This window comes from Daldinia loculata (assembly GCF_022478755.1).
Source record: "Daldinia loculata strain CBS 113971 unplaced genomic scaffold F4817scaffold_75, whole genome shotgun sequence".
NCBI classification, from domain to species: domain Eukaryota; kingdom Fungi; phylum Ascomycota; class Sordariomycetes; order Xylariales; family Hypoxylaceae; genus Daldinia; species Daldinia loculata.
In genome coordinates, this window is record NW_026054929.1 from 21,196 (window position 1) to 47,736 (window position 26,541).

The 26,541-nt window shown below is 21.3% G+C and overlaps 4 protein-coding genes across 4 annotated transcripts; 3 read left to right on the plus strand and 1 right to left on the minus strand.

Annotated features, from left to right (window-relative positions):
- The first annotated feature begins 146 nt into the window (after positions 1 to 146).
- F4817DRAFT_351190 (uncharacterized protein) lies at positions 147 to 2,791 on the plus strand. Its single transcript, XM_049305034.1, has 2 exons — positions 147 to 2,322; positions 2,412 to 2,791. The coding sequence occupies exon 1, from the start codon at positions 443 to 445 to the stop codon at positions 2,240 to 2,242; it is 1,800 nt and encodes a 599-aa protein (XP_049154734.1). The 5' UTR covers positions 147 to 442; the 3' UTR covers positions 2,243 to 2,322; positions 2,412 to 2,791.
- Positions 2,792 to 3,081: 290 nt separating this feature from the next.
- F4817DRAFT_272532 (putative MFS transporter) lies at positions 3,082 to 5,008 on the plus strand. The gene has a single exon (XM_049299441.1). The coding sequence runs from the start codon at positions 3,236 to 3,238 to the stop codon at positions 4,751 to 4,753; it is 1,518 nt and encodes a 505-aa protein (XP_049154735.1). The 5' UTR covers positions 3,082 to 3,235; the 3' UTR covers positions 4,754 to 5,008.
- Positions 5,009 to 5,991, minus strand: F4817DRAFT_272533 (uncharacterized protein). The gene has a single exon (XM_049299442.1). It carries the CDS (start codon positions 5,734 to 5,736, stop codon positions 5,263 to 5,265), a length of 474 nt encoding a protein of 157 aa, XP_049154736.1. The 5' UTR covers positions 5,737 to 5,991; the 3' UTR covers positions 5,009 to 5,262.
- A 1,270-nt stretch (positions 5,992 to 7,261) lies between these two features.
- On the plus strand, positions 7,262 to 8,342 carry F4817DRAFT_351193 (Alpha/beta hydrolase fold-1). The gene has a single exon (XM_049305035.1). The coding sequence runs from the start codon at positions 7,383 to 7,385 to the stop codon at positions 8,169 to 8,171; it is 789 nt and encodes a 262-aa protein (XP_049154737.1). The 5' UTR covers positions 7,262 to 7,382; the 3' UTR covers positions 8,172 to 8,342.
- The last annotated feature ends 18,199 nt before the right edge of the window (positions 8,343 to 26,541 follow it).

Here is a 26,541-nt window from a genome sequence, read left to right on the forward strand (position 1 = left end):
ATCACCCCACATGAACTAGTGGAGTACCGATATGTTCAGTACGGATCCGTACAGTTTTATATACAGTGCGATGCATACCTTCCTAGGTACCTAAGGTACCAAGCCGAGCTATCGCGGTCGCCAAGCAGCTTCCAATGGCAAAGCATCGATAAAAGCCCCTAATTCTAATTCCATTTCTCTCTCATTCGACATTGCCGTACATTCTTCAACTTGTTACTATATTTTATTTTTCTATTCAAGACAGAATCTATTTCCTCCTGTATTATTATGTAAAACCAACTATTTAATGATTACCTCTTTGTTTGACGGGATACAGCATAGTTATCAATTTCAGAAAAGACAACTGTCTATCATATTAGTATTCCCTCTTTAGCCACCTTCTCATAATGTCGAATTATCTTTCAGCTCTCTAGTAATAATATAATATTATCTCAACGAACAAATGGATCAGCCATCTACAACAACTATCAAAAGGAAGCCGGTCCCATCGGTTAATCCACAACCACCTCCCCCGTATGCGGGCGATATCCTTGACGATATCCTTGATGATTATCTAGAACCAACTAAACTGCCAAATCCTCACCAGCACCCCGTTCTACCAATTGAAACCAAGGAATTGAAATTGGATATCAGTCCTGCCGCCCCCCCAGCCGTCCCTCCAAGGCAATTATCCATTCCCCTTGTTTCTAGCCCTTCAGAAATCTCACTTAACTCCGGCGTCTCAACACCAGATACTTCTAATCTCGGCCATTCGATATGGAAGGCGGCTGTCAATGAGACCATCTACTTTGCCGGTGGGCTTATATCACACCCATTCGAATCAACTAAGCATTATAGCATTCTCCGCCATTCGGCCGGGGTGATCCTTTACCGAGGACCGTCTACGAGTATCGCCATTACGATTTTTGCAGATAAGCCTCTGCCAGCTGACCGTTCGTTCTGGCTACAGAGAAAGGGGTTCTCTGGGAATATGGGTATGGCTGCTAGTGCTCTTCTACGCACGCAGGGAAACTGGATTGAAGTGACTCCCTCATTCGCAGCTCTTCCTTCTCAAGTCCCCGAAACGGATGAGCGAGCATGGCAAAGGGATATCAAAAAATTTATCAAGAAGGCAACATCCCATAGGCATTTATCTAAACAAATAGCCCGCGAAACGTGTGTTATTCGAATCCCCGCCTCGGCGGAAGATGGCTATTTGCGTATTGTCATGTGCACCGGTGAAGGGTCAAAGAAGACGCTTTGTCCCTCGCCCGTCTTTCGCATAGCTAGTACGTCGTCAGATGTGAGCGTATTGCGTGGTGCAAGCTTGACAACTATGCCTATCGAACTCGGATTGAAAGTAGCGTCAGTAATAGGCCAAATTACCGTGGAAAAGTACATCGGACCTGCGAGGGAAGTCATAGAGGCCCAGATTGAAAAATACGGCCCCGGGTTAATAGCCCAAGAAGCTGCGCTTATGGCATACGAAAACTCTAGGGTGAATGAACGGGTTACCGCTGCAGAAGAGACCTTTGACGCAGAAAGGGATAGCGCCTACGAGTCTTTGCAAACAGAGGGGGTGCTGGAGGCACCTCCTCGGGTTGTCGGTGCCGATAGTGGACCAGAGAAGCCGTATCCAATCCGATTCATTAGCAAGGTAGTCCAAGGAACTGGCAGAGGCCGAACCGAAACCGGAATACCAACAGCGAACCTATCCGGCATACCGGATGATTTACTACTACGTCCCAATGGTGTTTATATCGGTTGGGCTGCTGTTCAACCATTTCAGGGGAACGAAGACATTTCATATGACTGGCATGAAGCCCTCATCACTATTGGACCTTCACCATACGCACCGCCTCGGGTGGTTCCTAAGAAAATGGTCGCAGTTCACATTGTCCACGACTTTGGCGAAGCTAGGTTTTTGAACGCTAATGTCGAGGTCATGGTTATGGCATACCTAAGACCCATATCAAAGCCCGATACCTTCCAGTCGCCTGCAGAAATGACTGCTGCTGCTATACGAGATATCAGCACGACAGTGGCAAGTCTGAGTCGCGAGAATTGGCAGTGCGATATGACTCTTCGTAGGGTCAAGTCGGAAATGAGCACTAGGACTATAGAGGATAAATATATCGAAATAAGATCACAAATGCAGAAGCGAGTTGATAGTGTCCCACTACACCTAGCCGGAGTCCGCACTGCCGGAAGCGAACTCAAAGATCAGGCTTTGGGTAGGGGTGGCTTATACATACGGCGATGACGGATATCTGGGTATTATACGGGGAGCACTGCACAGGTTTGACGAGTGAGGTATGGGATGTTATTGAACCCTATGACAAAGTAGGATTTTTTTTTTTTCTCATTTGGGAAATCTTCGATCTTAGGGTTTTTTTTAATATCCTGCGGTGCTATACTAAGGGCTATCCCAGGGACATATCATTATTTGAGAGATTTATTATAAACTCGGCGACGACGGTTTTGGTCGGTCGTTATTTTCGGCATTCCCGGAAATTAATCGAGCTAATAGTCCTGGGAGATCAGAAGGTTCCCGAGCTCCGAATAATCGGGGTGAGATGATATATACAATCTTTCCGACAAAGATTCGGCATTCTATGTCTTACTTAGGGCATACCAAGTGTCTCATCTTAGTCTGCTGTGCAACTTCATTAATAGCTGCGGCTATCTTGTCTAACTTGTCTAAGGCTATGACAATAACTAAGCGAATCAAAATAGTCAAATTTCAGCCTCTTTCTACTCAAGGTGGGAATCCATGCCACAGAAAAGTTTAAGAATCACTATAATAGTATCAACCCTATCCAATGCTTTTCCTCAATTGCTTGCTACGATATAGGTAAATAGATCCGTAGAATGTGCTCGATTCGTTGAGTCTAGATTCTAGACCCGGCTTCCGTTTAATACGGAAATGATTCACCAGCAGACAAGCTCTTTATCATCATACCTAGGTACCTATGTAGAGCAGGAACGTAACGGTAGAGTGGTTAAATACGCTAAATACTATAAAGAATAGTTCCTTGATTGGTAAGATATTATCGGCATCTCCACTTTTGCTTAGTATACATTGGAAATACTTTTTTACATGGAATCTCTTATTGTAAGGTACCTGGCCTATGTCTATATCTATATGATAAAGGATAAAGACACCAAGTCAAGGCCCTCTCCGTTGGCCGCCGGTTTTGAGACTTATTACTCGCTTGTGCACCGGCGTTCCTTATACACATGCACGGCCTAGGCAATGGCTTCGTCTCTAACTCCGTCTCTAACTCCTCCTTTCGAGGATCAACGGAAGAGCAATTCCTCTCCGTCAAAAATTACTAATGACGGAGATGTCGTTTCTGAGCGCAACTTCACCGGAGAGGAAGAGGAGGAGGAAGATGTTATAGATACTGTCGCAACTCGCCGAGCTTTAGAACGACGGCTTAGGCTCAAGGTCGACTTGCGACTCTGCACTATCGCTGGTATACTCTGTTCGCTCAATTTACTCGATTCCGGCGTTATCAGCTCTGCATCGGTGACGTCTATGCCGACGGACTTGGACCTCACGGGTAACCGGTTCAGCGTTAGCATCTTTATCTTCACCATATCGAGCATTGCCTTCCAGCTACCTTCGACGCTCGCCGTGCGTACATTCGGGCCCCGTCTATGGTTTTCCTTCATTACTTTCTGTTTTGGCCTAATTACCATGTGTACCGCCTTCATTCAGACTTGGCGACAGATGATTGCGCTGCGCGTGCTCCTCGGTATGTCTATGAGCGGTATTTATCCGGGCTTGACGTATCTGATTTCAACGTGGTATCCGAGGAGAGAGCAGCAGACGCGCTTTGCCTTCTTGCAGACTGGCGAAGTTGTTATCCTGGCTACAGGCGGCATCGTCAATTTCGGCCTTAACCAGCTGGATGGCAAGGGTGGCATCGCAGGTTGGCGTTACATGTTCCTGGTGCAGGGCTTGATCTCCATTATCATCGGGTTCATGACGTACTTCTGGATCGTGGATTTCCCTGAGGAGGCGCACCGATCTTTTTGGTTCCTCACACCGGAGGAGCAGGAACTCGCCGTCGCGCGCATTAATGCCGACCGTAAAGATGTCGAGCCGGATCCATTTTCGTGGGGCAAGGTCTTCGTACACGCACGCGACCCAAAGGTCTACGGCTTCGCGTGCATGTTCTTCCTACTGAACCTAGTATCGACTGCGCTGTCTTACTTTTTGCCTATCATCTTGCAGAACGGCATGGGATTTGACGAGAACCAATCCATCCTTTTATCTGCGCCGCCTTACTATTATGCAGTCATCCCTGTTCTCCTGTCCTCTATGATCGGCGACAGATTTCGCCTCCGCGGCCCCGTTATCATCTTTAATTGCGTCACTCTGATCGTCGGGTTCTGCATGCTTGGCTTTTCTGAACAGGTCACCGTGCGCTACGTCGGGACTTACCTCGCGACCGGCGCGTACGTGAGCAATTGGGCGGCTCTAAGTGCCTACCAAGCGAATAACATTGCCGGTCAGTGGAAGCGCGCATTCACTGCCGCTGCTGTGACGGCCCTAAACGGTGCGGGCGGTATCGCGGGAAGTTTCATCGTCCGGTCTCAGGAGGCACCGCATTATCTAACTGCGGTGTGGGTTTCCATTGGGTCGCACATCCTGATCATTGCCATAGTGGGCGCTTTCTCGGCCTACTTCTTCTTTGCGAATAAGCTCGCTTCGCAAGGAAAGATACTTATTGAGGGTATAGAGGGCTTCAAGTACACGTACTGATCCCACGCTATAGATATAGTATGAGCGAAGCGCTGTCATTGGATACATGTCTGTTATCGCGGTGAGCTCTTATCCCACCGCACATAGCCTTTGGACGCACGATTATATAAACGACGACGTAACGCTTTACGAATAATGTCAATGCTCAAGTTAGATCTAAAAATAAAGTCACAGAAAGGATTATTAGACTACCTACCTGGCTTATCCCTTGCTTCATAAATACGTATGACTTCGGATTATAAGTAGTGGTTAGACAAGGCGATATGTCCATACAGACTGTGCTATCACGGGCCTAATCCGCATTCTTCACGGTGAGTTTATGGATAACAAGACGATGGTTACAGTTATAACCAATTCAAAGCGTTGATGCCTTATTTAAATCACATGCTTACGCCCCTTTACCCCGAGTTTGTCCAAATAAAATGTCGTTAAGTTTTCGAGACCAGCTCGAAGAGCATAAGAGAGGCATACCGACTTCCTAAAGTAACAGATCCATTGAATAATTTATTTCAGTCAAACTCTTTCCCTTCGAACCCCTTCTCGCCGAACCCTTCCTCATCCCGAAGCCGCTCCTCCTTAGTTTGCTCACGGGCACGACGCTCTCGCCTCCGCTCTTCACGGCTTAGCCTGCGATCCGCACCCGGTCCTCTCCGCGCCACGATGATTCGAGCGAGCCTGCCGACAGCCACGAAGGAGTTAAGCAACGCCTTTGTATTTGGGCTGCTCGACGGCTGCGGGCCGCTTTTTTCAACTTCCTCGGTCGGGATATACGTCGTCGGTTCGTCCTTACTATCGTCGCTAGAGCTCGCGACCTGGTCCGGCCTCGATATACACTTCGTAGGGCCGTTGTATCCCCCGACCCAGATGCTGCCGTCGGAAGTATCGAAAAATGTGTACTCCTGGTCGTCTGCGTCGTATCCGATGCGCTTGACGCCGTGCGGGAGGCGCTCTTCGTCTGTGTCGAGGTATGACCAGCGGCCCATTTTGGCTTAGGTATGTAGATGGCTCTGTTGAGAAGCTATTTGAAGGTGTTGTCTTGTGAGCTGGCTGATTTGATAAGGTGGATGATGTGGCAATATCATATGATGCTGGCAATTGGTACCATTTATAAGGGGCGGGAGGATTGCGTTGGCCCGCTATGCAGGGCTGGACAAATAGCCAATAAAGAGATGCGTTTTGTATACCCTACACTACACAGTATTTCGTTGCAATTTGTTACTTTTTTAGGCTTGTGCGTGTTTGCAGGAGATACAGAACTATCATCAGCATAGGACTTTAGTTTAAATAAAGTGTCTACGAAATCGTTGCGATGCTATGCGACGTTCAGAGTATGCCTTATTTTCTGCTATGTTATCGTTTAGATCCAATTGTCCTCCTATAAACTCGCTCTCGAAATCCTATGATATTTCGTCACGAAATGAGATTGGAAATATTAATATTTTGATCGTTATCTAATAACCCTGTAGTAGGAAAAGATATTTGGGGTAGCTACCATGTACTCTCAGTGTATGGTGGCATAGCCTCTATAGGATAATGATAGACTTTATTGGCAAGATCGTTAGTGAAATAAGCTACTACGATGCCGGACTTGACTAGTTTCACCGAAAGTCCCATGCAGACCATGACTAGGTCTATTTAAGCATGGGGATAACCTGTTCTTGAAGTGGAATGATATTCTTAGTAGCCATGATATATCGCCTCTGATTCTAGCTAAATCGCTATCTGTCGACTTATGTTAAGCGTACCATATATTCAGCTTCGAACGTGCTGACTTCGGCTTTCTTAGTCTGTTACCCCTTTATTTTTCCTGGTTAGTATGGGTTACTATCCTGGGATTCCCTAGCAATACACATGTACCTCGAAGGCCAAAACATCCGTTTCCTGTTTTTATTGCCAGTAGACGTATTCTAGAGTGTCTAGAGTTTCCCAGCTCATGACAATACTCGGCTTCAACCAATAGGACAAGTTAGGGACACAGAACAACCAGCGACCATAGACACACTAGGTGGCACAGAGAGATCTAAAAACATGGCGCTACTGTGGGAGTATATAGTTCCATATTTCCCCATGTAATACCTGAGGCGTATAGAAATAATTAGCCTTCACTCTCTATTCCTTGTATTATTTTGCCTTTTAATTTTTCAAACTATATCTTCCGTTTCCATAACTCTTTAAATACTTTCCCATATTCCATAGTCATTTTAATATAGGATTTGGCCGCATTTATTGTATATGCTAGTTACTAGGTTTGGCTGAAAATGGTGCTGGCCGACGGGAAAATATAGCCAAGACATGGGAACGGACTTGAGAGATAGTATGAATTAGTACTGAGTAAGCCCATATATATCGTTAATGATATCTATCCGTTCTAAGATGATACTTGGCATATTTATAACTGATACTACGTTAAAACCTGCTTGAAAATGTTACATAATTGAGGCTGTTGGGAGGTAAGATTTTTTAACGAAGTAAGGGATAACAATACTACAAAGAGGGGTTACAAATAGGATGAATAAATGGAAGACACTAAATTATTTCTCCTGTTCCTCATTCTTCGTCAAGCGGGAAATTTTCTCATTTGCCTTATTGCAATAAAACTCTGTGTTTTCACCTTACCGTACAATTTGCCATGGAATCTACTAGCAGACCAAGTCTATTGATACTTCATGGTGCCTTCCATATTCCAGAAAGTTATATTAAATTCACCAAAGCCCTTCGCACTGCTGGCTTTGAAGTACACTTACCACGTCTCCCTTCCATGAACGGAAGTCGGCCTCCGAATGCTGATCTAACCACTGATTCGGAACTCGTCCGCTCTTACGCCACTAGCCTCGTCGAAGCTGGCCGGGATATAGCGGTTCTAATGCACAGCTATGGAGGCCAGGTGGGCACTAACTCGTTGTACGGGCTCAGCAAAACCGCCCGCTCCGCTAAAGGACTTCCCGGTGGCATCTCGCATCTTATCTACATGTCAGCATTTGCCTTGCCCGAGGGCAAGAGCATGATCAATAAAGTCGAGGAATTCGGACACTTAGATCTCATACCCGTCTCTTTTGGCATCGATTCAGACCAGAGCTGTGTAACGAACTACCCGAGGGAGGGCCTAGTAGACGGGCCTTCTGACCAGGTCGACCCGGAGGAAATCAAGGGATTTATTGAGACTATCGGTCGTTGGAATGGGAAGTCCATGTATATGCCCATCCATAACACTCCCGCGTGGCGCGACGAGGTCAAGGTTTACTACATGTACACGCTCAATGATATCAGCCTTCCTATCGAGTACCAGAGGAGTATGGTACAATTTATAGAGAATGAGGGCAAGACGGTCGAAACAGTGGAGTTTGAATCAAACCACGCTCTCACTTTACTAGTGACGGAAAGGGTTGTTGATACTGTTGTTAAGTTTACATTGCAGTAAGGGTCAAGGATGTGTTTACGCTATTATTGTAATTGTTCCTCATTGTTGAAATTAAACGCAGGTTATGAGGTATGTATGTGTTGTATTATTATGCTATTTATTAGAAAGGCTAGATAGGCATATTTATTATATATAAGCCACAGGTGTAAGACGTATTATTAACTATTTAATTTATTAGCCTTATATATTTTAATATTTTTATTCGAATTATATTTGTGGTTTATTTTTAAGATTTTTTTATGATAGTTAAATTTATATAATCTCGTATTTTTTTTAAAGCTTTAACTTTATACATTGGCAAAAGCGTAGGTTATTAAAGCTTTTATAAAATAAATTTCCAAGTTGTGCCTATTTTTTGATTTTTTTTAATAATAATAAAAGATAGTAATTTCTTTTATTGTTTAATACATTAATATTATATTATATTTTAATTTTATTTATATATTTTTATTTTTATAGATATTTTATAAATAAACGTTATTTTTTTTATAATATTTATTTTTAACAAGTTTTAATTAATGTTATTTTTATAAAGTTATAATTTTATATTAATATTTGGTTTTTTAATTTTATGGCGTTATTAATGATAATTATTATAAATATATGTTAATATTTATTTTTTTATTTATTATTTATTAATTATTTATTAAATATATTAAATAATTTTATTTAAATTTTTTTTTTCGATTTTAAATATTAATTTTATAAAATTATAAAATAAGTTTTATAATAAAAGATTAAATATATAATTTATTTAATTTATTTAGTTTAAATTATTATAAAAAAATATAATTTATTAATATATATAAAAAATATAGTTTTAATATACGTTATTTAATAATTATTATAAATGTTTTAAAATTTTAATATTAAATGTTTTAAAATAAATTTATTATAAATTTATTATTTATTTATTATTAATTAAATTAATAATATAAAGTTTTTTGCGTTTTTTAAAGGTAATTTTTTTTTAATAAAATAAGTTTAAATTTTTTAAAATTATAACGGTTAATTTTTATATATTAATATTTTAAAAGTATATAATTTTAATTATTATTTTAATAAATTTATTTTAATTATTAAAAATTTTTTTTTATAAAATAATTTTATTTTATAATTAAAATAATAAAAGGTTTAAATATATAATTTTTAAGTATATTTTATTATTATTATATATAATTTTTAAGGTATGTTAATTTTAAAACTTTTAATAATATGTTTTAAAAATATATTTTAATTTAAATTTAATTATGGTTAATATTTTTGATTATATTTTATATTTATATATTTTATAATTACGTATTTTGTATTAATATAAGTTATTTTATCGGTTATAAAACGTTTGTTTTTTATTATCTTTTATTTATTTTATAAACGAAAATTTATTACTTTTTTAAATTTAATAAATGCATTTTTTAATAATAATTTAATAAAATTATTAACAATTTATTAAATTATAAAAGTATATACGAAATTTATTTTATTATTAATTTATTTTTTACGGGTAAAATAAACATTAGTTTTAATATATTTAATTTATATATAAAATTATAAGTTTTTAATAAATGTTAATATTTTTTAATTATTGCTATATATAATTATAATAATAACTTTATTTTTTTAACAGTTAATTTAATTAATAATCGGCGTAATTAAATTACTTTTTTTATAATATTTATTATGTTTTTAAATTTAAATTTATAAATAAAAATAATAATTACCGGTTATTTTTTTAATAATTAATTAATGATATTATTATTTATATTAAAAATATATTTTAAAGTTAATTTTTTAAATTATATATATTTTATATAATTAATATTTATTTATTTTATAAAATTTTTTAAATTATTTTAATATATAAGTTTATAATTTAAAATTTTTTTTAAATATTTTAAAACTTTTTTAACCGTAAATATATATGTTATAATAAGGTTTTTTATATAATAATTTAAATATAATATAATATATATAATATTAAAACGTATATTTATTATTATATATATAAAATATTTTATAATTTATATATATTATTTAATATTAATAATAATTACCGCGTAATTATTTAAAGGTTTAAAGATTTTTAAAATATTTATAAATGTGTTAATAAAATTAAACTTTTATTGGTTTAAATTTTTAATAATCTTTTTTAAGTATATTTTTTAATTAAATTTAATTATTTTATTAAAGTAATTTTTTTTAATAACCATTTTTAAATAATATAAGTAAAAGTTTAAATTAATTATTTTAAATTTTTCAATTAATTTAACTTTAATTTCGTAAATTTTATTTTTAAAAGATTTAATAATAAATAAATTATTTACGTAAATTATTATATAAATATAATTTTTAATAAATATTTTTATATTTAAATTAAATGTTTTAAATTTTAATATTATATTTACGAAACTTATTTTAAACCGTATAAGATTTTATTAAGTTTATAATATTTATTTATGCCGTTTTTAAATTTAAAGGATTATTTAACGTAAATATTTTTATTTATATTTTTATATAAAAAAACGGTAACGATATTTATTTATTTTAATTTTAAGTTTAAAATTATTATTATAATAAATATGACTTTATAATTTATAAATTTAATTATTAATGTAAAAATATTGGTATAATTTAATCTTTTAATTTATTTAAATCTTTTAATTAATTATTTAATTTTATATTAAATAATTTTACCGTTTAAACTTTTTTTAATTTTATATAATTATTTATTAAATAATAATTTACGTTTTATAAATAATTTATATAATGTTTATATATGGTTATTTATTAATAATTAATATTTAATATTTATAATTTTATATTATTAATATTATTTAAAGTTATGTTTAATTTTTTTATATAATTTAAATTTAAATTTAATAATTATTATTATTATATTAATTAAATATATAATATATTAAAAGGTTTTATTTATTTTTAATTAATATTTATTAAATAATATAACGTTTATTTGTTATTTAAAATTGTATTTAAACGGGTTATGTAATAAATTACTTCCGTATTAATTAAGTTATTATTTTTTTTTATTTACAAAAGTTTTTAAACGTATGTTATAATTTAAAACATTATAAGATTTTTTTATTATAAATTATATATTAAAGTTTAAATAATGTAAGATATAATAATTAAACGTAATAAAATTTATTGTAAAAATGAAGTAAATATAAAATAATTTTTAAGTAAATTTAATTAATTTTAATTAATTTATTGGCAAATATAAAAGTAATAACGATAATAATTTTAAACGTTTTTTTAACGTTATAAAATCTTTAATAAATATATATAAGTATTTTTCTTTAAATATAACGTTATTAACGTTAGTAATTTTATTAAAATTTATTAATAATACCTTATAAATATATATATTATTATTTTCGTATTTTAATATTTTATATATTATAATTTTATTTTAAAATATATTTAACTTTTAGTTTTTTAAATAATAATTATTAATTTTAATTATAATTAAATAAGTTAAATTTAAAAAATTACTATATTAAATTTTATAAAAGGTTTTATTTAAAACGTTATAAAATAATTTATTTATTAAATATATTATTATTTATATAATAATAAATTAATATTTATTAAATATATTATTATTATATATTTATATTAATATTATTTTAATTTTATTTTTTAATTTATTTATAATATTTTTAATAAAATTTTTAAATTATAATTATTTTATAATTATATATTAAATAATTATGCTTTTTTATTAATAATATTATTTGAATTTATTACTTGTATATATATTTAAAATATTTAAAATAATAATATAATAACGGCGTTTAAATTTTTCCATTATTTTAAAAAATTTTTAAATGTTAATAATTAATTTTTAAAATTTTTTAATAATATAATTTATATTATATATAAATAATTGCATATAATAATTAATTAACTTTTATTACCATTAACGTTTATAATATTTATAAATATATTTATTTTATTTAAATATAATAATTTTAATTTATAAATATTTTATTTTAATATTAAACAAAAGGTAAAGACTTTTGCAAAGTATGGTTTATTACTTTAACAACTTGATTTTTATAAAAGGCTTTAAGCCGTTAATGATAGCGTTATACTTTAACTTATAAATACGAATTTAATTAATTAATAATCGAGGAACAAAAGGTAATAAAATAAAATCGATATAAATTAAAGGTTAAAATAACTGTTAATTAAAAGATAATTTAAAATGAAAGTGTATATATTTTTAATCAAAGAAATAAAATGATTTTAAAACTTTTATATAATTTATAAGGTTAAAATTACGTAATAAAATACTTTATAACCGGGCTTAATAACATTACACTTGTTTAATATATTTATATAAAACTTTTTATTTATTTTATTTTTTATATAAATTTTATAAAAATAATATTTTTTTAAAAGTTTAATACTTGTAAATATATTTATTAATTTTTTAAGATTTTAATCATTTAAATAATTTAATTTTTTATATTATATTTTTAAAGTTAAATTAAAAATAAAATAAAAATAAAAAGCCATATTAAAACTTATTATATTAAAATTATTATTTTTTTAATTAATTATATATAAACCATTTATTTTAATTATTATTAAAAATACTTTTTTATTTTTAATATTATATGTTAAATTTTATTAAAATAAAAATTTAATATTTTTTTAAATAAACTATAAAATTAAAATAAAATTATAAATAAAATTAAAATAATAAATTATATTTATAATTTTAATTTTTTTAAATTATTTGTTAATAATAATTTAAAAAATAATAATATTTTATAATTTAAATATAATAATTTTTTTATTAATATTGTAAATATAAAAACTTTTATATAAATATAAATTTATAAATAAAATTTTATTATAATAATTTATTTATGATAAATATCATTACTATAATAGTTTATATAAGTTATTAAATAAGCTATTATACTTATCTTATTTATACGTTAGCTATATTATTAAAATAGTTTATAAAAGAAATCTTTTTTTTTTTTTTTTAATTTATTAAGTTTTATATTAAATAAAACCTTATAATTGGTAGTTTTATTTTAATAAACAATTTTTAGGCTATTAATATAATATTTTACATTTAATAAAAAATATTATATTATTCTTTTATTTCTTTTTTTATTATTTTTCAAATTTATTTGCTGCAATAGTTAAAATATAAAAAATTACTATAAACCTACCTTCTTAAAGATTATATTATTGGTATTAAAACCTTTATATAATATTCCAATACTATTGGAGATATATTAAAACCTGAAAATAACCCTATTAAAAAATTAAATATAACCTTTTATCAAAGATATAAAATATAACAACGATAAAATACGATATAATTACCTATCTAAATCCGATACCTTCGAGTCATTTATATATTTATACCTTCAAATTATTTATATATTCCAATTAAATTTCCAATTAAAATTAAAATTAGTCTATTTCATATTACTTTTACCTTTACATATAATGCTTTTACCACAATTAAAAGATTACCTTTTTGATTAAATTAAGAAAATATACCATACTTTTTTAAAAATCTTAAATATTTTTTATAAAAATCCTATTCTAATTACTTTATACTTTAATTAAAAAATAAATAAAAATATAAATAACATTTTTAAAATAATAGTTTTTTTAAAAAAAAATTTATCTTTTTTAATAATATAAAAATTATTATAAAATAATATATAACAAATTTTTTTATACGTAAAAAACCTTTAATATTTTAAATAATAATATTTTTAACAATCTTTATAAAATTATTAAATATAAAACTTTACTAAACTTTTAAAAAATTATAATTTTAAATAAATTATTAATTTATATAAATTTTATAAAATATTTAATTTTATATAAAATTATATATTAAATATAATATTAATATTAATAAATAAATCGATTATATTACCAACCAAAATATTATTACTATTATTAAAAATTCTAATATTATTAATAATATTATTACTATTAATAAAAATTTTATAATTAATATTAAAAATTTTATTATTATTGCTAAAAATCTTATTATTAATATTAAAAATCCTAATATAATTAACTAAAATTATATCTTTATTAAAAATAATTTTATTATTACTTATAAAAATATTTTAACTTTTATAAAATTTAATTAATTTATAAATATAACCCTAAATTATTAAACTAATATTAATAAAATTATAAATAATTTTACCTAATTTTAAATACTAATTAAAAAATAACCTTTAATTATAAAAACCTTTAAAATTATATATACCAATATAATAACCACTAATTTTAACGCAAACATTATTTTAAATAATAATATTATTAATTAAACCTATATTTATAAAAATCTTTTAAAATAATAATAAAAGAAATATTAAACCAATTATTAAATTTTTATTAATAATAATAATATTTTCTATATTATTAATTACTAATTCCGTTATAATATTAATTAATAATTTAATATTATTTATAATATATATATATAATATAATTATATTAAATAAAAATTTTATTTTATTTAATAATATTAATAAATAATTTTATATATTATAAATATTATAACTTATAAACTAATTAATATTAATAAATATATTATTAAAATTAATTAAATAAATATAAATTTAAAAACGATAATTATTACAAGATTTATAAAACAAAACTTTATTAAAACCTTTAATTTTATTAAAAATTAAAATATAATAATTATATTAAATATATTGCTAAAAAATACCAAATTAAAAAATCACAATATTTAATAAAAATTAACCTCTTTAATTATTATTATAACTAAATTAACCAAATTAAATTAACCTATTAATCCTATTATATTATAATTTATTAACCATATTATTATCTTTATTTATACATAATATAATAAGAAATATAAAATTAAACGATAATAATAATGAAAATTAAAACCAATTATTTACTTTATTAATATTACCAAACGTTAATAAAAAAAGATAATAACAAATTATTAAATAAATTATTACATTTTAAATAAGTTTTGATTTAATATCAATTATAATTAATAAATTTTTTATAAAAATATATAATAATTAATATAAATAATAAATTATAATTAAATAAAAATCTTAATTAAATAGCTTTAAAATAAAAAATATAAAAATATTTTACTTTAATTTAAATAAATTATATAAAATAAAAAATATAATTATTATTGGAAAAAATATTATTTTTTATAATATAAACCTATTTATTAACGTAATATAATAAATAAAAATAAATAAAGTTTATAAAAAAGTTATTATTAATTATATATATAAATTATACTAAAAAAAAACTTAAAATTAATATATTAAAATATTTTTATAAATTAATCAAAATATAATGTTTATAAATAATAAATATATTTTAGGTAAATTTTTTAATAAGTTTAAAATAATTTTTAACAAAATATAGAAAATATTATAAATATTAAAATATACCGTATAAAATATTTTTAATAAAATATTAATTTAAAATTAAGTTATAAAATTTATATAAATTTATTAAATATTTTAAATAAACAATAAAATTTAATAAATAAAATAATTATATTATAATTTTAATTTTAATTTTTAATATATAATATTTAATTTATTTAACCACATTAATATTAACAAATACGTTAAATATATTGTTAAATAAACTAATAAATAAAAAAATAATATAATTAATAAAAGTAAAAAAATTAAATTTAAAGTAATATTAAACAATTATATTAAAAATTTAAAAATTAATAATAATATAAAAAAATTATTAATAAATAATATATTTAAAATTAATAATAATAATAATAATAACAATATATTTTAATAGTTTAAACGCGGAAATAATCGTAAAAATAATAATAAAAACAAAATTAAAAAAAATAATAATTGTAATAATAACAAATATTAACGCAATAATTACCAAAATAATAATTATTATTATAACGGAAAATATTATTATAATAAAAATTAAGGTAATTATTATAATAATAAATATTATAATAATAATAACGGTTATAAAAATAATTTATATAATTATAATTAATAAAAAAGCTATTATAATAAATTTAAAAGATTTGGAAAATAATAATATTAATATTATTAAGTTAAATAAAGAAATAAAAACGATAAAAACTTTTTAAAATATAAAATATTTTTTAAATAAAATAAATTAAACTATAAAATAAAAAAAAAAAAATTAAAATAGTAAAATTATTTTTTATTAAAAAAATATAATAATAGTAATAAATCTGAAATAAATTTAAACTATTTTTTACTATTTAAATATAATAATAATATGAAAATTATAAAAAAAATATATAAAAAATATAATAAATTATTTAATATTTATTCTAATTATTTTAAATATATATATACAAATAAATATATTTTATTTAAATTATTTAAATTAAGTTTTAATAATCTAATAAATACCAGCAAAAAAAAGAAAATTATATTAAAAGAAAAAATAAAAAAGGATAACTTAAATAAAAATCTAATAAATAATCTTATAAATAAAGAATATTATAATATTTTTTTCAACTTTAAAATCATTAATATTAAATTAAAAAAAAATTTATAAAATAAATTAAAGAAATATTTATACCTTAAAATTAATATTATAAATAATAATATAAAATTAATTATATATATAAACTTTAAAATTTTAAATAAAATAATAAATATAAATTAATTTAAATCTTTTATTAAAAATTACAAAATTTATAAACCATAAATGGTATTAAATATTAATAGAATAATAAAAATAATAAAAATAAAAAAAAAAATCTATTTTATAATTAAAATATTTATAAAATTAAAATTTAAAAAATAAAAATTAATTTATATATAAATCAATATATAAATATATAAATAAAATTTAAAACTAAATTTTTTATTTAATACCAAATTTTACAAAAATATAGGTATAATTATTAACTAATTTAAAAAAATAATAATAATAAAAATTTATTTAAAAAAAAAATTTATAATTAATTATTTAAAAATATTTATAAATTTTTATTATAAAATTATTATTATTTATAAAACTATTATTCCATTAAGAATAATAATAATAATATTAATATAATATATTAATTTTTTAAAAAAAAAAAATTATAAATTTACATTTATATTTTTAAAAATATTATATAATATATATATATTAAATATTATTTAAACAATTATTTTTATTAATTAAAATAATAAAAAAATCGTAATATTTTATAAAATAAAAATAAGTATAATTAATAAAATTATAATAAATAGTTTTATAATAATAATTTAAAAAAAAGTAAATATTATTTAAATAATATCTGCCATTTTTAACAATAATATTAACAATAATTTTTTAATTAAAAAATTTAATATTAATAACTATATATTATATACCTTATTATTAAATATAATAATTATAAAAGATTTATAACAAACTATAAAAAAAAAAGAACCAAAATTTTAAAAAAAAATTTTTAACCTTAAAATATAAAAACTTGATAATATTTTAAAAATAATTTTTAAAAATAAAATATATTACTATAATATATTATTAATATTTAATAAAAAACTAATTAAAATAATAAAGAATTATAATTTATAATATAACCAAAAAATTATTAACATTTTTAAAAAAGAAAAAATAACCGTTAACTTTATTAATAATTAATAAAATAAATATAAAACAAAATAAATATATTTATTAAACGTTAAAAATAAAAAACTTATAAACATTATTTTTAATAAAATATATAATAAAAAAAGATTAAAATAAATAAAAAAATTAATATTATTTAATTACCTATATTTCGTAATATAAAAAATTATAAACAAAAAATAAAAAAGTTATATTATTATTAATTTATAACCCTTAAATAAATATATTTTACTAAATATATATTTAATACTTTAATAAAAAAAAATTATAAATAAAATAAAAGGATAATAATATTTTATAATTATAAATAAATTAACTTTTTTTTATTAATTTTTGGTTATTAAGCGGCATAAAAATCGAATAATAATAATATTATTTAAAAAATTTAAAATTTTAAACGTAATATTTATAAGTTTTAAAAATTTAAACCTATACGCCTAACAATTTATAAACTAAAGATTTTACTTATACGAAAATTTTACTAACGTATATATAAATAATATAATTATATATAATTATATTATTAAATAATATAAATAATATTTTAAAAAAATTTTTAAATTATTTGAAAAAATTAAATTAACTTTAAACCCCAAAATATCATTTTTGGATTATTTATTAATAAAATTACTAAAATTTATTATTAATAAATTAAAAATTACAATCCCAAAAAATTAAATAAAAATAATTAAAAAAATCAAAATGTTAACTAATTTAACCAACTTAAAAATTTATATAAAAATAACCAGATTTTTATAAAAATATATTTCGTAATATTTACAAAAAATCCAACCATTCTAATAAAAAAAAATTACATTATTAAAATAAAAACGTAAAAATAAAAAAATACCGATAATATTAAACGTAAAAAAAAAATATATAGCAAAAATCCCATTTACTCCAATACCAACTAAAATTTAAACATTTAAAATTTTACAAAAAAAACTTACAAACCTTATCCTTTTATATCATTAAAATATAAACTAAACCATATTTTTTAAAATTAACATATCTAAACAATAAAATTTTAACGTTTTTATATTTTACTTTACATAAAAATAAAACAAAAAAAATATTCCTATCCAAAATATTAAACTAATAATATTCTTATTTAAAATCTTTATCAAAACAAAAAACTAATATTAAATAACAAAATTAAAAATAACATATTTTATATAAACATACCGCTAATATTAAATATAATTATAATCTTATAAAAAACCAATTATAATATTAATAAATTATAAAACAATAAAAGGCATTATAAAACAAATAATATTACAAATATTAAATATTAATAAAATAAATAATAAATTAATGGTTATTTTGATTTATTTATTATAATTTTGCTTAAAAATTTATTATATATTAAAACAATTAAACCTAATATTTAACACATTATCGAAACTACCTATAACCAATAACTTAACAAACAAAAAAAAACAAAAAAACAAAATTAAAACAATATTTGAAAATATTGTAAAAAATTTTGGTTATATAATAATAAAATTAATTATTAATAAAATATTTAAACTTTAAATAATCTAAAGATATAAAAAAAATAAATAATTACGCCAATTATAAAAAATACTAAAATCGGTAAAAACAATTAAAAAAAATATAATAAAATAATATAAATATAAACTTAAAAATAAACTTATATATTACGTATTTAATACTAATTAAAAACAATTAATAATATTATTAACTTACATATAAAACCTATTAAAAATAATATATAATCAATAATATTATTTCGGATTTAAAAAAATGGCTTACAACTTAAAAAACATATATATATAAAACCTATTTTAAAAAATAAAAAAATATATTAAACATTACTTAAAATACCAAAAAAATAAAAATAATAAATTTAAAACTTATAAAAAATTAATATTTATTAATTTAATAGTAATATTATATTATACAATTACATAAGATTTTATTATTAAATTATTAAAAATATTATTAAAAAGTATAATATAATTTATCGAAAGATTTAACCATTTTAATATAATAATGGTTATTATTTATAAATTTAACAAAAAAATAATATTTATTTTAAATTATATAACCTATAAAATAAACCAATAAACATTATTAATATTACAATTTCTTTTATTTTATAATTAAAAACTATTTACAAAAACAATATCTAATAAAAATTTAAAATTTATATCAAAATTTTAACAAACTTTATTTACAAAATTGGAAATAAAATTAACAATATTAACCAATTATTACTTATAAATAAATAAATAAACTAAAAAAAAGAATTAAAATATTAAAATAATTATAAAATATTATTACGTTACATTTTAAAAATTATAAATTAATATTATCCTAATTTTATAATATAATTTTAATAATACAAAATTATTAATATTATAACATAACCTAAATAAGATTATATATAAATTTAAACCAAAAATTATAATTTTAATAATAAAATTATTAAATAACTTTATTAATTTTAATATTTTAAAAAAATTATATTAAAAAAAAACAAAAATTACAATAAATTTTACCATAACTAACGCAAAAATAAGATATAATAAAATTTATAAACCGGTTAATTAAAAGGTTAAAAATATGGTATATTTAAAACTATATAAAAAATATAATTTCTTAAGAAAATCTTTAAAAAAATGGTTTATTTAACAAATTAATTTATTAATAATATTAAAATATATTAAAAACCTAATATATAAATTAAATATTTTTAACCATTAAAAAATATATAAAGTTATATTAATAGTTTAACTTTATAAAGTTTTATAAAAAATAAACTTATATAATAAATAAAAATTTTAAATTAAATATGTTATAATCAAAAATAATAATAATAAATAATTATTTTATAAAATTAAGAAATTCTTAAAAAAGCAAATAAATAAATAAAATATATTAATATTAAAATATTTTATATAATAAAAAGAATATATCTTAATATATAATTAATAATATATTAAAGAATTATTAATATAAAATATAATAAAATTAATTAATTAATTTAATAAAATAAATAAGTTAATATTAAAAAAATTAAAATTATATAAAAAAATTAACAAAAATAAAAATAAAAAATAAAAATTGGTAAAGAAAATATTAAAAATAAACGTTAAGATAAAGTTAAATATTAAATTAATAATATTATTATTAATATAATTATTAACTATACCGTTATAATTAATTATATTAATAATTTTAACAATAATATAAATACTAATTATAATACTTTTAATTTTAAAAACCAAAATAGTATAATTTTTAAAATTAAACTTAAACGCAAATAAATGGAATAAAATTAATTTTAATATAAATAAACGAAATGAAATTAAATTTGATATAAATAAACGGAGTAAAATTAAATCCAATATAAATAAACAAAATAAAATTAATTTTAATATTTAATTAGTTTAAAATTTAAATTTTAAATTAAAATATTGGTTTAAAAATTAATTTTTAAATTAAGATAAATATAATTAATTTAAGTGAATACAATTAATTTAAAAAATTAAGACCTATTAGGTAATTATAAAAGAAATTTTTTTTATTAATATTATTAAAAATATTTTCTTTTTTCTTATATTATTTTTTAAATTTAATATAGTAAAAATATTACCTAAAAATATTAATATTACTTAAAAATATTAATATTATTATTGCAAATTTTAAAGGTATAATTTTTATATTATAAATTTATATATTTTTATTTAATTATATCTTTAAAAATAAAATTATTATATATTTACAATTATATTTTAATTATATTACCAATTAATATAAATCTTAAAATCAAAATATTTAAAGTTAAAATATTCCAAAAATTTAACTGGAGTAAATATTAGCTTAATTTAATAATAACCCAAAATATTACTAATTTAAATAACGTTAAAATATTAAAATAATACGGAAAATTATTATCCAAAAAAATACATTATTAGGGATAAATAGTTATATTATTAAAATAAATAATCCTTAACCAAAATGCTTATTTTATAGCGATAAAAAAATATTTTTATTTTAAAAGAAAATGGATTAAAAACTTAAAGGTATATTAAATCGAAATAATATGTATTATAAAATCAAAAAAATGGTTTAACCCAAAAAAAATTATTGATATATTAATAAAATTTAATCCTTACGGTTAATTAAATAGTAGTTTATTATATTATAAAATAATAATAAAATTATAAAAAGTTTACGCAATTAAATTAAAAGATAATTAAAATTCTAAATAATATAAAAAAATTCTATTATATATTTTAGTTAAAAAATATTTTAAAATTATACAAATAAACGGAAATTTTTTATTAAAATTTAACAAATTATTAAATGGTATTATGGAAATATTACTGGTATTAAAATTAATATAAATTATATAATTTTTAAAGTATTAAAAAATTTCTATATTTTGGTAATAAATAAAGAAGTAAAAAAAAGTACTAAAAGTATAATTATATAAAAATGCGGTAAAATTTATATTCAATAATTATAACGCTAATACTTCCATATCCACCATCAAAAACAACAAAAAAATTAATAATAAAAATATTATAATAAATAGCAAAAATAATAACATTAAAAATATAAAAGTATAAATAAAAAATATTAAAAATACTATTAATAATATATTAAAAAAAATTTTATAAAATTAATAGTAAATAAAATAAATATATATAAATTAAACCAAAAAACTAAACAAATTTAAAAAAACATTTAATTTTTTACGTAAACAATTAAATAATTTAAAATATAAAATTTTCTAATAAAAAAAAAATATTTAATAATTTGTAAAAATTATATAATTAATAGAAACATTAAATAAAATATAAAAATATAATTAACTAAAATAAGTAATATATAACCTAAAAAAATTAAAAAAAAAAAAAAGTATTAATTGTATTTATAATTATATCGAAAAAGTTAAAACCACTATTAAAAAAATTTAAAAACTACAAATTAATAATCGAGAAAAATAAAACCAAAAATGCCAAAATATAAATAACATTTATAAATATATTAAAAAAATAATTATAAATTTTTCTATAATAATTTAAATTTAATAAAAGGCTTTAAAATATAATAAATTGGCATAATAAAATATAATAAATTAATATAATAAATTAGTATAATAAAATATAATAAATTAATATAATAAATTAACAATATAATAAATATAATAAATTAACAATATAATAAATATAATAAATTAATAATATAATAAAAAAATATAATATATTTATAATAGATTAAACCAATAAAAACGTTAAAAATTTTTTATAAAAAAGTTATTAATAAATATTATTACTATAATAACTTACATAAACTATTAAATAAGTTATTATATTTATTTTATTTATACATTAACTACATTATTAAAATAACCTACGAAAAAAATCTTTTCTTTTCTTTTTCAATTCATTAAATTTCACATTAAACAAAACCTTACAATTTAATTATAATTATTATTAATTATTATAACTTTTTTTAATTTAATAATTAATTTTTTTACTTTAAATTTACTTATTATTATAAATTTTATTATTATTAAAACATTATCAATTAATAAATCCATAAAAATAAAATTTAATATTAAAATAATTATAAAATTAATAAATTTTAATAATATATTTTATACTTTTATTATAAATATATTTTATTATAATTTCTTAAATAAATAACTTTAAAAAATTTTTAACAAAATATTCGGTTTTAAAAGGTTAATTAATAATTTAATTAATAATTTTTTAAATGTTATAAATATAATAATAATAATAAAAATTATTAATATATTAATATTATTTTAATAAAATAATATAACCGTTACGTTATTATTTTTATCAATTTTAAACTTTTTAAACTTATTTTTAAATCTATTACGTTAATTTTTAAAACGTTTTTTAAAATATTCTTAAAAATATTTTATTAAATTATAATTTATTGTTTAATATTTTATAATTATATAATAAATATATATAAAATTATTTTTATATTTATTATTAAATTTATTAAAATAATTAATAAAAATATATTTAATATTTTTATTTTTAATTTTTTATATTTATTTTTTTTATTATATTAATTTAACAATATTATTTATAATAATTATAATTTTAATAATTTAATTATTATCGTTTTAAATTAAAATAATATTATAATTTTTAAAAAAAAAAATAAAAAACATATTATATTTTAAGTTTAAAACATTAAAAAATTTATTAATTAAATATAATTTATTAATAATATAAATTTTATTTAATTTTTTAAAATTAAATTAAATTTAATATAATTTTAATAATAACGTAATTATAAAATCTTTAATATTAAATAATATAATATTTTATTTAAACGTTAAATTTTAAAATATAATATTATTTTATAACTTATATTTTTTTTTTAAAATTTTTTAAATTTTAATTATAATTATTTTACTTATTATTATATTTTTAAAATTTTCTTTTAAATAATATTTAATATAATTATAAACTTTATTTTATTTATTTTACCAAATTTTAATCTTTTTACGTAATTTAATTAACGTAAAACTTTAATTTTTTTTTTAAAACTATTTCGTTTATTTTTTTTAAAAACATTTTTCCATAATTTTAAATTATTAAATAATTTAATATTTTTTATTTAAACGTTAATTATTTATTTGTTAAATTTAATTAAATAATATTATTTAAAATTAAATTATCGTTTTTTATTTTTATAATTATTATTAATAAATTAAAAATTATTTTTTAATAATATAATAAACTTTATAAATTTTATTTTATAAATTTACTTTATTATAAAATAATTTTTTAAATAATAATTTAAAAAACTTATAAATAAAACTAAAACTTATTTAAAATAATTAATTTATTTTTCGTTTAATAATTTAAAAATAATTATTTTTAATATAATTTCGGATTTTTTTAATAAATTAAATAAAATAATAATTTTAAAATTAAAATAATTAACGTTTAAATTTAATAATATAAATATAAAAAATATTTTATTTAAATTTAATAAATATAATTTAATAAATATAAAATTAAATATATAATTAATATTTTTAAAATAAATATTTTTTAAAAAATCTTTTTATTATAATTGTTCGAATTTTTTAATAAAATGCAAGAAATTTTATTTATTTAAATATTTAAAAAATAATAACCTTTATAATAACTTTTTTTTAAAATTATATTATACTATATTATTTATTTATTAATAACAATAACCAAAATACGTTATTAAAATAATATTAACTTTATTTTATATTTATAATTTTATATCGTTAATTTTAACATTATATTAAAAACTTTAATATAATTATAATATATATTTATTAAAATAAAATAAATTTTAACATTATTATTAATTTATTAAACGTTTTAACTTAAAAATATTTTATAAATAATTTTATTAATATTAATAATAAAAAAATTATATAAAAAAATTAAAAATTTTCCGTTATTATAACTTTAACATTATTAACTTTAATAATCTATCTTTTTATATATTAAAAAAAAGATTTTAAAAAAATAAAACCGTTTTTTATTTAATTACGCAATAAAAATCGCAACAGCTTAAATTAAATACGTTTTAATAATATAATAATTATTAAATAATTAAACAATTATTTATATAATTTAAATTATAAACTTTTAAACTTATAACTTATTAAAATTAAATGTAAATTATAAAATATATATATATTATATTATTATATTATTTATTAAAAAAACTAAATAAACATATTTATTATATATAAACCACAGATATAAAGCGTATTACCAACCACCTAATTTATCAGCCTTACATATTCCAGCACTTATCAATATAATCATTTAAATTATCACTAACATCCGCGTAGCCCCTTACTACGTACCTTGGGCACGTATCGTTAATGCCGCGGGCCGACGGTAGTCAGCCAGACCCAACCCCGGCTACAACATGGGAATTTGGAATTAGTATCATATGGGAATGAGGCTCATCAACACCAATTACCTCGGGGCTGTGCGGCTAGCCCTAAGAAGCGCTATATGGAAGTCTAGATCCGTCTGGACGCTCATGTATATGGGATATTTGGCATTTACAAAAATTGTCTATGTATAGAATGGGATTACTATGATCTAATTATACCTACAGTATGTTGACCAATGCAACCTTAGGCAATTAGGTAAATGTGCCAAGCGTGGGATTCAATAAATCTACTCTTGTATGCGAAGTTTGCGCCAGTTAGAGCATAGGTCCTGTCCCAACGATTTGGATCTCAACTTGTAGGTTATTAGGTAGTTTATATACGATTGCTATTACACTTGTGAGACTACGTTAAATTGTATTATAGGTGTAAAACTCCCGAGATAATACTTTGATCTTTGTACTATTAATAATATTTGATTGCCGGCATAATATATTAAAAACTCATGCGATGTAACTACGCTGTTCACATTATTTCATCATAAATCTTGTTGACCAAACACACTTCTAGTCACATAGAGATATGATCCGCAATATTCCTTTGAATCCCGGTCACCTTTCAGAGGAACAATCTCGAGATCATCCCCGCATTCTTCCCCAAGCTGCATACCCCATGCATCGGTCAATGTCCTAACGAGGTATAGTTACGGCACCTTTCCCCGCACTCTCAACCATTATCGTAACATCTTGGGCGGGTCTAGACTAGACACTTTCTACTATCAATAGGCGTTCT

Coding starts and splice junctions, on each gene's coding strand:
- F4817DRAFT_351190 (XM_049305034.1), top strand. CDS start 443: ATGGATCAGCCATCTACAACAACTATCAAAAGGAAGCCGGTCCCATCG.
- F4817DRAFT_272532 (XM_049299441.1), top strand. CDS start 3,236: ATGGCTTCGTCTCTAACTCCGTCTCTAACTCCTCCTTTCGAGGATCAA.
- F4817DRAFT_272533 (XM_049299442.1), bottom strand. CDS start 5,736: ATGGGCCGCTGGTCATACCTCGACACAGACGAAGAGCGCCTCCCGCAC.
- F4817DRAFT_351193 (XM_049305035.1), top strand. CDS start 7,383: ATGGAATCTACTAGCAGACCAAGTCTATTGATACTTCATGGTGCCTTC.